The sequence below is a fragment of the Myotis lucifugus genome, unplaced genomic scaffold (genome assembly GCF_000147115.1).
Source record: "Myotis lucifugus unplaced genomic scaffold, Myoluc2.0 scaffold_116, whole genome shotgun sequence".
NCBI classification, from domain to species: domain Eukaryota; kingdom Metazoa; phylum Chordata; class Mammalia; order Chiroptera; family Vespertilionidae; genus Myotis; species Myotis lucifugus.
In genome coordinates, this window is record NW_005871164.1 from 3823248 (window position 1) to 3835782 (window position 12535).

At 43.8% G+C, this 12535-nt stretch overlaps 1 protein-coding gene across 1 annotated transcript in view; it reads right to left on the reverse strand.

The window, feature by feature from the left end:
* Positions 1 to 12175, reverse strand: part of LOC102431797 (transmembrane protein 163) — a gene marked incomplete at its 5' end in the record, with an annotated part of 40922 nt that extends 28747 nt beyond the window's left edge. Inside the window, one exon of the mRNA XM_023757864.1 lies at positions 12079 to 12175. Within this exon, the coding sequence (XP_023613632.1) occupies positions 12079 to 12175 (97 nt within the window). The remainder of the gene's footprint in view (positions 1 to 12078) is intronic.
* Between the last annotated feature and the right edge of the window lie 360 nt (positions 12176 to 12535).

The window sequence follows — 12535 nt, forward strand, 5'->3', positions numbered from 1 at the left end:
GGCTCTTCCACAAAATACCACGTGCAGGTGTGCACGTTACAGTGAGATAGAAACTTCGTGGCCCATGCACAGAAGTCAGTATTTTGTGGAAGAGCCACACTGAAGGGGCCAAAGAGCCGCATGTGGCTCGCGAGCTGCGGTTTGCCGAGCCGCAGTTTGCCGACCACTGGCCTAGATCAAATAAGCAATTTCCTAGAAAAACAAAGTTTGAAAATTGTTTTAAAAACATAAACTATAACAATATTTAAGGTGGCAGGGGGAAAAAGTCAACAATAATACCAACAATAATAGAAGCAACAAACACCTATTGTAGCACCAAGGGCTGGGCACCTTTTAAATGCTTGTTCCATGCACTGACTGAGCGGACCCTTACAATTCCATGACACAGGCACTAATGTTAACTTTACAGACGAGAAAACTGTAGCCAATGTGCAGTAACTTGTCCAAGTCTCTCAGCTAATTTACCCAGGAAGTCTTGGCTGCAGAGTTCATTGGCTCAATTTTGCAGGTAAGTTCTACTAAGACCTAAAGGGGCAAATAATTCCTGCATTATAACCAGAGCACAGAAAGAGGAAAAAAAAAAGCTACATCACAGATGAGTCAGATCATGCATATTCCAAATGAGAAAATGGTGACTTTTATGTTATATGCATTTTACCCCAGTCAAGAAATATACGTCTTGAATAAGAAGAAAAAGAGTTCTGGCCAGTGTGGCTCAGCTGCTTGGGCACCATCCATGCACCAAAGGGTTACTGATATGATTCCTGGTTGGGGCACGTGCCCAGACTGCGGGCTCAGTCCCTGGTGGGGAGTGAGCGAGAGGCAGCTGGTCGATGTTTTGTTCTCACATCAATGTTTCTCTCTCTGTTTTCCTCTTCCTTCCTCTCTCTCTAAAAAATCAATTTTTAAAACACTTTTTAAAAAAGCCACATAACTCATACAGAGTGAAGCAAAAGTAGGTTTACAGTTATTCATATGAAAAATAATACAATAATTAAAAAATAATAATACAAGAATAAACTCTCTTTTTTGTACTCACAACTGTAAAGCTACTTTTGCCCCACCCTGCATGTGGTACACAAGGACAGGGCTTCAGACCAATGTCACTTACGAGCACAGATGCAAAAACCCTAAATCAGCAGTCGTCAACCTTTCGGACCTCACGGACTACCAGTGGTCTGCAGACCACCGGTTGGCGACCACTGCCCTAAATGAAATTGTAAGTGGAAACATACAATGGATTAAAAAATAGTACTTTCTGGACAAATAAGGTTTATCCCAAGAATGTAAGGATGCCTCAATATTAGAATATTGACTCAAAATATGAACATCTTAAAGAAAAGGAAACATCTCAGTATATACAGAAAAAATACTCAAGATTCAACAGCTATTTGTGATTTTTTTTAAAAAAAATTCTAAGTAAAAAAGAAATCGAATAGTCATTTCTTGACTCCAAAATCAGCACCAAACTATTAAATATTGTATTAAAGATCTTGGATAATAAGTAAGACAAGGAAAAAAAATATGAGAATTGTAAGAAGAGCCAAACCATCGTTAAATAATATACCCAACACAATCTGATAACCAAAAATAATTTTAGAAAAGTCAGCAAGGTTACAGGTTAGCAAAACCAATAGTATTCAAATACCATTAGATTTTTTATGCAATAAATATTTAGAAAATGAAACAAACATTAACCCTTAAAATAGCAACAAACTGCATAAACTATAAGGGAATAACCCTAATAAAAATGTGTAAGATCCTTACAAAGAAGATTATAAGATTTCACTACAGGACATAAAAGAAAACATGAATGGAGAGAGATGAAATGGAAGGGAGGATTCAATAGCTAAAAGGAGCCAATTTACTCAAAATTAATACATTTAATGCAACCTCACTCAATACTACAACAGAATGTTTCATTAAATTTGCAAACTAAGCTGGAAATTCATATTGAGTACTACAAATGCAACATTAGTCAAAACCATTTTGAAGATCCCAGAAAAGAGGGACCAAGCATTAAGACTTACTGCAATTACAGAAATGTTAAAGTATAACACTGGAAGAGAACCCACAGGCCCACAGCATGGAACGTGACTGGCTCAGGTCCAGAGATGGCCACACACCCATGGGGATTTGGCATCTGATGGAGGTGGTTTTTGACATGGAGTCAGGAAAGTCCTATATTCGTATTAGAAAAGTAATCAGCAAAACTGGATCCCTACCTCATACCATACACACATAAAAATTCTAGACAAATTAAAGATCCAATTTTAAAGTCTATTTTTATATGTATTTAAAAAATAAGAAGATATTGGCATACATCTTTATTGCATCCTGAACCCCCAACTTCTCCAATAAAACAAAACCACCACAAACCCATAAAAGAAGGGATTGATAAATTTGGTTACAGCAAAATGGAAGGTGGAGGTGGGGGTGAGGGGTATCTAATAACAAAAATACGCAATATTAAAAAGAAAAACAAGATATCAAGAGAAATTATTTGCAACTTGTATACAACAAGACTGGTGCTCAGAACCTATAAATAACTCTTAAAAACCAGTAAGAAGAAGACAACAGAAAAATGGGTGAAGAATGTATGAAGAAGCAGTTTATAAAAAAAACACAGACAATAAACATAAAGAAGTATAATCAACTTCACCAATAATCAAGGGAAAACAAACTAACAGTAAGTATCATTTTTCAGCCAAGAGACTGGAAAACTATAATAAACTAGAGGCTCGGTGCACAGATTCTAGAGGGGGGCAGGCCAGGCCAAGGGACCCCACAGGTGCACGATCGGGCCTAGGGAGGGACCAAGGGAGGGCCCCAGGGCATGTCTGGCCCATCTTGCCCAGTCCCAATTGACCAGACCCCAGCAGCAAGCTAACCTGCCAGTTGGAGTGTCTGCCCCCTGGTGGTCAGTGCACATCATAGCAACTGGTCAAACGGTTGAACACTTAGCATATTAGGCTTTTATTATACAGGAAAAGATTTGAAGATATCATGAAGCATGGTGACATTCTGAGAACGTAATTTGGCACAGCCACACTAAAGGACAATTTGGCAGGATCTACTATCCCAAAATTCCTCTCCTACATGTTTACCTAGAGAAGCCCCATCTGCACACACTACACATTACCATGATAGTACAACTATGTTCATTCCAACAGCTTTGTAATAATCAACAACTAGAAACTACTTAAATGCCCCACAGGGGAGTGCCTACAATACCTGAATGTATATGATAGGTGTTAACATCATACATATTCTAGATCTTAAAAACATGTTGTGCCCTATCTAATTTGGCTCAGTGGGTAGAGCATTGGCCTACAGACTGAAAGGTCCTGGGTTCGATTCTGGTCAGGGCATATGCCTAGACTGGAGGCTCTATCCTCAGTGGGGGGTGTTCAGGAGGCAGCCAATCAATGATTCTCTCTCCTCACTGATGTTTCTATCTCTCTCTCCTTCTCCCTTCCTCTCTGAAATCAATAAAAACACTTAAAAAAAACACGTTGAGTTAAAAAGTTGTGGTGTGATATGTATAATACCCATTCATGTAAGAACACACATCATTATATTTTTTATGGATATAAATATGTCTCATACAAAAACCAGGGGTGATGGTCAAGCTGCCTCACCTGGATATCACCTGCTCCCACGCATCACTAGCACTGCGCTCAGAACAGAACACAAGGCTATGACTGCGGGGAGTGGTCTGGGACGGGCCTCTCTGCTAGCTTGATTCTCCCACAGCCTCTCTGCTAGCTTGATTCTCCCACAGCCTCTCTGCTAGCTTGATTCTCCCACAGCCTCTCTGCTAGCTTGATTCTCCCACAGGGGTGTGAAAGTGTCCACAGCAGAGACTGCTTAAGGTTCCTTGAAAAATAAGCTCCTCTTGGTTTTATCCCCTTTCTAAGTAGGGTTCTGGCCGGCTGCCTGGTATAGCCAAGGGCCTCACGCACGCATGAATTGATTCATTCAGTATACATTTATCAACATACATGTATTAAGTTCCTCTACATGCCAGGTTCTATTTAGGGCTGGGAGGACAGTGAATCTTAGTCCTTAGAGAGTTTAGTCTATTCAGGGAGGCAAGTAGGAAGAAAATGACACTGTATTGTGGTCAGAGCGTGGGGGGTCTCGGGAGCATGGAGGACGAGCACCTATATCGGGGCTGAGTGATGTCTGGGGAACTCCAGATGGAGTGCTGCTGGGTCAGGTAAAACAGGACCGCGGCAGAACCCGAGGGCAGCACTAACTTTCCCCACGCTGCTCTCACCAGCCTGGGGGTGGGGGGAGCGTAGAAGACCACCGCCTGCACAGTGAGAGCTTCCACTTAGCGGCTCCTCTGACAGCCGCCTCTCATGCTTCCTCTCGTTGCAACAGCCACCCCCCTACCCCACCAAGCATGAAGAGGAAGGCCCAGGGTCCCTCCCAAACGGCTGCCTTCGCAGGTACCAGCAGCCTGGTTTTCAGTTCTGCCTCTTTACCAAGTCCATGGGGCTGGGGTGACCAGAGAGCCCACTGTACCAGGATTATTCAAGGACCAAGAATTCTTACCCAGTGCCCCAAAACTACTTCCCCAAAAGTTCCAAATTTCCCCTAACAATTCAGTAACACGTGTGGCTTTGTCACCAAATACTCATATCCTGACTGTTCCATAGTGACAGCTCTGCTGCTGGGACGGGAGGCGGAGCGCAGGTGAGGCAGAGAGGAGCCGGCACTGGGGGAACGGAATCCCCGAGGCTTCCTGCGGGGAGGGACTGTGAGCACCATACACACAGGGGCGCCTTAGTCCAAGCCCGGGAAATAAAAGGCATTCAGTACCATTCCCTTCATTAGCTGAACAATGAACAGAAAAACAGGGAAATGCTATGAGGACTGCATTGTCCATATTGCACTTAGGGAAGTGAATGAAAAAAGATTTACTTTAAAATGTTCAACACCTTCCAAAGCTAGGACAGTGCTCTTAAAGCCCCAGAGAAAGAGAGATACCAAATTAGAAGTGCGGAATTCTCACATTCCAAATGGAAAGACAAGTGCCAAGAGATTAAATACATTTCCCAAGGTCAAGCACAGAAGCATCTGAATAGCAAAGTACTCGATCTTGCCTTAGCAACACGCATGTTTAATAAACACCAGTGTCCTTAAATACACAGATGCCCCTCAATTAGACTGGGGGATGAAGAGGAGTGGGCACATTTCTTTCTCTCCCTCCTTCCCTCCCTCCCTCTCTTCCTTTCTCTTCTCCATTTTTGTTGCCATAACCCAGCAGCCTCCTAAAGCGGGTTTTCATAGTATTTGTCATGTGGGAGTCTTCAAGGCCACTGGGAAAATGGATGGGGGAGGGGAGTGGGAGGGGTCACTCCCATTCAGTAGTTGGAAAATTCTAGACTTGAAGTTTATTCAGAATCTTCTGTTAGACTGAGTCTTGGCCATATTTCCTCAATCAGGAAACTGAGCGTGTTGTATTAGCTTTTCTTGAAAGCTGACTTTCAGGACTCATACTCTGTGGTACTCCAGGAGGCAATCCACAGGAGAGAAGAGCCCTGTCAGAACACCTGGCTCTGTTTGTGTGTGTGTGTGTGTGTGTGTGTGTGTGTGTCTATGTATATGTGTGTGCTTGGGTCTCTGTATGTCTGTGTGTGCCTGTATATGTTTCTGTGTGTATGTCTGAGTGTCTGTGTGTCTATACGTGTGTGTCTATATGTGTCTACATGTGTGTTGGTAGGTATCTATGTATGTGTGTGTCTATATGTGTTTGTATGTCTGTGTGTATCTGTCTGTGTGCCTCTGTGTGTCTTTGTATATGTGTGTATGTCTGTGTGTCTGTTTCTGGAGGAAATTGTTCCGTTTCTTTATCTGAGAATTTCTTTCCTCTTTGAAATGGCAGCGAGTCGAACACCCTATATGCTTCAGGAAAACTGTGGTCTAACAAGACAAGCCAAAGGGCCTTCTTGAGGTAGAAACACACACAGGGGTCTGAGAGACTGAAGACCACAGCGTGGAGGACGGCGCACAGACACGTTGCCTTCTGAGGAAAGTTTAAGGCTAACACAGCGAGGAGAAGAGAACCAGCCAGCATTTCCTAGGTAACACCTGAACTGGCAAGCAAACCCACTGTATGCCAGAGACCGAACGGACCGGCGACCACGCATTCAGGTTTAGAACCGTGAACCCTCTGGGAGCCTGAGCCACAGCAGTGAGTGTACCCTGTGAGTGCTCCTGGCAATGCCTGAGGCCAGCACACTCCAGCACAGCGCCCCTCACTGGGACCTGCGGCCACAGCTGCCATGCTTAGCCTGCTGCTTACCCTTCCCTCTCATCACACACCTTGTCTTCATATGGCCACCTATTTACAGTGCGACTTCCAGCGGTGCTGTCAACATCCCAGGTACCGGATGTATGGGTTACAGTCAGGAACACAAGGCCTCACTTCACAGCAACTTGAAATATTTATTTTACACAGATCTGAGCAGGATTCCTCTTGGCCTAGCAATATGAGGTCATTAGGGGCCAAGCTCAGCCTCTGGATGTACTTGAACTGCATATATTGAAAATGTACAGGTTGATCAATGTTGACATGGTTTTATGTCCAAGAAACCATCACCAAAAGCAAGAGAATATTTCCATCATCTCCGACCTAAAGTTTCCTTGTGGCTGTTTAATAAGCACCCCTCGCCACCCCACCATCCTCAGGCAACCACCACCCGCCTTCTGTTACTATAGATTAGTTTGCAGCTGAAATGTTATGTAAGTGAAATGCTATGTACATGTTCCTTTTGCCTTGCTCCTGGTGCCCGCCTTTATTATTTTGAGGTTATTCCATGTTGTTGTATGGGTTAATGCTGAGTAGTATCCCATTATGTGGATATACCATAATTTGTGTATCCACCACTTGCTGATATACATTGGGGTTGTTTTCAGTTTTTTGACGTTAGAAAGAAAAATGCCATAACCATTTGTGGAAGAGTCTGTGCAGACATATATTTTAGTTTCTCTTGGGTAAATCCCTGAGGGTGGAATGGCTAGATCATCTGATAATTGGATGTTTAACTTTTTAATGAAGCTCTGAACTCTTCTCCAATGTGGATGAACCATCTCACTCTCACCATCAGTACATGAGAGCTGCCGATGCTCCACACATTTGCTTTTCTTAATTCGGGCACTCCAGTGGGTAGGAAGTGGTAGCTTATAGTTGTTTTAATTTGTAATGCCCAGATGATGAATAATGGTGAGCATTTTCTCGGGTGCTTACTGGCCATTCATTTATCTCTTGTCTTGTGAACTGTCTGTACTAATCTTTTGCCAATCTTCTTATTAGGTTGTTTGTCTTCTTATTAAGCTGTTCTTTATACATTGTGGATACAAGTCCTTTGTCTAATCCATGGGTGTTGTCTATGCTGTCCTGTCATTTTCCTAATGGCGTCTGGGAAGAACAAAGCTTTTTCATTTTGATGAAATTCAATTCTCCATGTTTCCATCTTATGGTTCATACATTTGGTACTGGATTCAACAAACCTTTGCTTAACCCAAGGTTACAAAGACTTTCTCCTTTCTTTTCTTTTAGAAATTTTAGAGTTTTAGGTTTTCCATTGAGCTTTATGGCCCATTTTGAGTTAATTCGGATATAAGGGTTGATGTCCAACTTGTCCATATGGTTATCCAGGTCCAGCTGCTCTGGCACCATTCCTTGTAGAGATTTCACTCTCCTCCACTGAACTGCCCTGCCACCTTAGTTGAAAACCGGTTGGCCAGATATGTACAGACCTATTTCTGGGCTCTCTCTGCCTTGAATGCTCTCAGCCAATAATAATCGACTTCCCTCAGTGCTCAGCTCTCTTCTGCTTGGAAGCTGGTAGGTCCTTGTCTCGAAGATGAATAAAGAGGTCAATCTTGCTTAAGTACTGGGATTATTCTGTTTGCAGTAACAAGGGTGGAACACCACTGACAGTCTGACCAGGTTTCCACCTTTCGTTGCACGGTGCTGGGAGAGGCTGGCTGGGGGGATGTGGAGGACCTTGACTGTGTGTGATTGTTTTGTGTGTGTGTTTTTAAAGTACTTGTCAACACAGGTCCCAAATTAAACTTAGAGTTATGCTTGAGAGCGTGTCATACTGGAAGACGAATCTCTCTGTTGCTGATGGCGCATCCGGGATTTAGAGGTTATTGCTCAAGAAGGAGCTTACAGCATTATTGACTGACTGAGCTGAGTACAGTGTCACTGAGGTCATTTCCTGGACTGCTCAGTCCCATCTAAGCTTCCAAAACTAAAGGCACCAAAAAGTCCACCAACTTCTCTAGTCCAGTAATATCAGCCAACACTTACCCAGTAGTTATGTGCTAATAAGCACGTTACTTACATCTTCTTATTTTGTTTGCTTAACAATCCTACAAAAAAGGTGCTGTTATTTCCATTTTACAGACAAAGAAAGTGAGGCAGAAAAAGGTGGAGCAACCTGCCCAGGTTTCTCCAGTTAGGAAGTCACGGAGTTGAGATGTGTCCCTGACGTCAGCTCCATGTCCTCATCCCACAGGTACAATGCTCCAGGTACTAAGGGAACCTCAGAGACACACCCGCGTAGACCAGGCACTTGCCCCGGAGACCTGGGCTGACACGCTGTGAAACTGCTCACCTGGCCCCAAAACTGCTTTCCTGCCCACCCACCATTCCCCGCATTTCCTTCTGCTCAATACCTCCTACCTCAAAAGGGGCCCAACCTGAAATGACCTCAGGCCATAAATGAGAGTAACTCTGATCAGAAATTCAGAAATACAAAAAATCAGAATGTTTAGGGCAGCAGCCACTAGAATTGTCATCTTAGGACAATTATTTTATTATATTTTTTAATATATTTTTATTGATTTCAGAGAGGAAGGGAGAGGGAGAGGGAGAGGGAGATAAAAAAAATCAATGATGAGAGAGAATCATTGTTCAGCTGCCTCCTGCCCACCCCACTCTGGGGATTGAGCCCGCAATCCGGGCATGTGCCCTGACTGGGAATCGAACCATGCATGACCTCCTGGTTCAGAGGTCGACATTCAACCACTGAGCCACACTGGCCCAGCAAATGCCTGGACTGTGGGCTCAATCCCCAGTAGAGGGCATGCAGGAGGCAGCTGATCAACATTTCTCTCTTATCGATGTTTCTAAGTCTCTCTCCTTCTCCCTTCCTCTTGCTCTAAAATCAATAAAAATATAGTATTTTTTTTAAAAAGAAAAGAAAGCAAGCTGCCAGGGGAACAGGCCTAAGGTAGGAAAAATGCTGCTTCTGACAAACCCACAGTAACAACCTGACAGAAATGACATGTAAAGAAAGCAATTCTGTAAGGAAGGGAAGGGAAGGGCGAAGCTGTAACTCCAACCTAAAGTCATAATATGTAGCCCTAACCACCAGTCTCTCTGGTTTCAACCACCACACCATAAGCAGCCCAAAGCCATGCTTTATTGGGCCCATGTGAAATTGTCCACCCACTCCCAGCCAGAACTTCAAGTTTTTAAATCAGTTGCCAATTTATTTCACATTAAACACAAGGTTTCCACTTTCTCTTAAAAACTCGGAAGATCTGACCACCCCAGGTCCACAACCTCACAGGGCACCTCATGAGAGGGCAGATCCTTCATCCGGGGGCACGCTCTCTAGGTGCCACGGACCTAGGCAATTCTCCCGTTTTTGAGACTGGCTCTGGGGGGCATCTGAGTTTGTGACTCCTCATTTAGGATGAGGCACTGTGTAAAAACACTCATTTTGAGTGTCGGCAGGGGTTGGGGTTGGGGGTCTGGCTATAGCCTGCTGGCTTCCACAAAATTTCTAGAACAGACACAGGGAACCCAAAGACCAATATGGAACTATCATCAGCTATAACCCTGCAGCATTTACCTGGTCCCACATGCCACTCAGCTGATTAGAAGGCCTCCCCTCTGGAGAAGGGAGCTCATGCAGCTTGAAGGCGCCTTTGGTACCTTTCTATAACTCCGATGGCTTTTAAAAAACAACACAACAGCCCTAGCTGGTTTTGCTCAGTGGATAGAGCGTTGGCCTGTGGACTGAAGGGTCCTGGGTTCGATTCCAGTCAAAGGCACATGCCCGGATTGCGGGCTTGATTCCCAGTAGGGGGCGTGCAGGAGGCAACTGCTCAATGATTCTCATCATTGATGGTTCTATCTCTCTTTCTCTCTCCCTTCCTCTCTGTAATCAATAAAAATATATACTAAAAAAACCACACCAACTATTAAACCCCTCACTTCAGAGTTGTTAAGGGGTAACGAAGAATGGGTGTAATTTTTAAGTCCCACGCTAAGACTGATAACAATGCAGTGGGCTGAGTTCCCCAAGGACAGGTCCAGGCTTGGGCAAAATTGTGGAGTTATTCACCCTCTCTAATCCCCGCCTGGGAATTTAGACCTCAATGTGGAATTTAAGTTGGAGTATTTGCACCATAAGATATGAGACTGTTCCCAGTTAAAAATGGTTCACCTATCAAGAGAAAAAGCAAGCAGGGCCCTGCAAGGGTTGGTCTGCGAGCACAGCTCTCCAATCCATAACAAGCTGTCCTGCTGGAAACACATGTTTACACCTAAAGAAGTGAGTGTGTCAACTAGCCGGGGGCTGAAACTCCCCACCAATAAGCATGACTTAGAGTGGAGTCAGATTTCTAGACCCTGTAAAATGCAAATATTATACAGGGTCTAGAACATCTTAATTAATCACACTAATACTTTCACGTCTACACTTCACATAAGCTTCTGATTCTGACAGAACGGAACACAGGACCGCAAGTCTGTTGGAGGGAAAGGATGAAAAAGTCCAGGATCCTAGGCCACCAGGAAGATCAGGGCAAGACAACAACAGTGAGATGAAGAGCACAGACGATTATAAACAGTAATACTTGCTGAGCTAGCTCTGCTAAAAAACACTAAACACATTCCTACCCTGGTATCTTTTCTTCCTGTCACTGAGAAATCAGAGAACAAGCGTTTCCATCTGTGATAATAAATAAGAGGTAAGATCCTGATGAGTTAAGGCATGGCTCTGCCTCAGCGTGGGGGCGGGCAACCTCACGCAGTTGCTTTAATAGCTCCGTGAAATGCAGTACAATGTTCTGCTTTGCTTTCACCTTCCACATAAACACATGCGCACACATGCATGTAATACATTGCCTCAAAAGGGATTAACATATGTTTTTCTAAAAGTAAACTTAAAGGGCTAATAATTTAGGCCTTATATTAGCAGGGTGCATGTAGCTGAGCGCAAATCAAATCACCTGAGAGGAGACCTTTCTTTTGCATTTAAATCACTATGTACCTTGTCCAGGGTGAGGCAAAAGTAGGTTTACAGTTGTCAGGACATGAAACACAGAGTGTATTCTTGTGTTATTATTTATTATTGGATTATTGTCCATACGAACAAGTGTAAACCTGCTCTTGCCCTACCCTGAATAGGGAACCATGGCAATGGCAGCATCTCCATTTCCTGGTTCATAAATCAGCTGCCTTATATAAAGACTGTAAAAGTATTTCTTTTATTTTGTAAAAATATTTATTTTCTCAGCATTTATAAGGAGAGGGGGAAAAAAGAATCAGAGTGCAGGTGACACATCTCACCCCGAGAACAAAGCAGTCAGACACACTTCAGTATGAAATTGTGTCTCCAGTTTCTGCATTCTGATGCCAGTTGCGCCAGAAAACCTAAACAGACTCATGTATCAAGTTGCAAAGGAAAAGATAATTCTTATTACAACAGTTGTTAAATGGACGGAGAATAATAGATATCAACAACACAGACTGGCTCACTCTGCTACTAAAGTCAGCCCATTTCTCTTTACATAAAAGACATCTCATTTTAAAAATAGTCAAAAATCTAAGGCGAGGGACACAGAACCCAGTACAGGCTCAACTATTTTGTCTTTTCCTCTTGCCCAGTGCTTCTCTGCCCCAAGTAATTCACATTCTGCAAAGAGCTCGTCAGGACTCCCAACATGTGGTGCCTACTCTCTCCACCTGCCCAACTTTCCCAGTAAACCTGTGAAGAGGGGGACACAGGAGGGGGTGTGAAGAAAGAAGAAGGACCTTACCACTTCTGGGAGCAGCTTAATGGAGAGGTCATGGATGGCTTTGCTCACTATACATATGGATGACAGAAGGAATATCACCCCCAGGATGACACAGGCTCTGCAAGGAAACAAAACATTGAGACACGTAACTGGGAGGACTCCACCTGCCGATTTACACAATGACAGGGACAATGACACAGCCCGAGGCACTGGGACCCAGCCGTTATTGGCCACATTCCCACTATAACCACCCACAGTCTCAGAATTGATAGTGAATCATTTCTAAGAAAATGATTCAGAATTTTATCACCAAAAATCAACCCCATGGGGAAGAGACTCCGACATCCTACATCATCTCACAGCTTCCCATGAGTGCTGGCATGGAAGAATCTCCAAGGCCATGAGATTCAAACCACCCACCCCCCACACCCTCCTGGCAACCCAGTTCATGCCTCCTCCAGCCAGAGGGTGCAGAGTT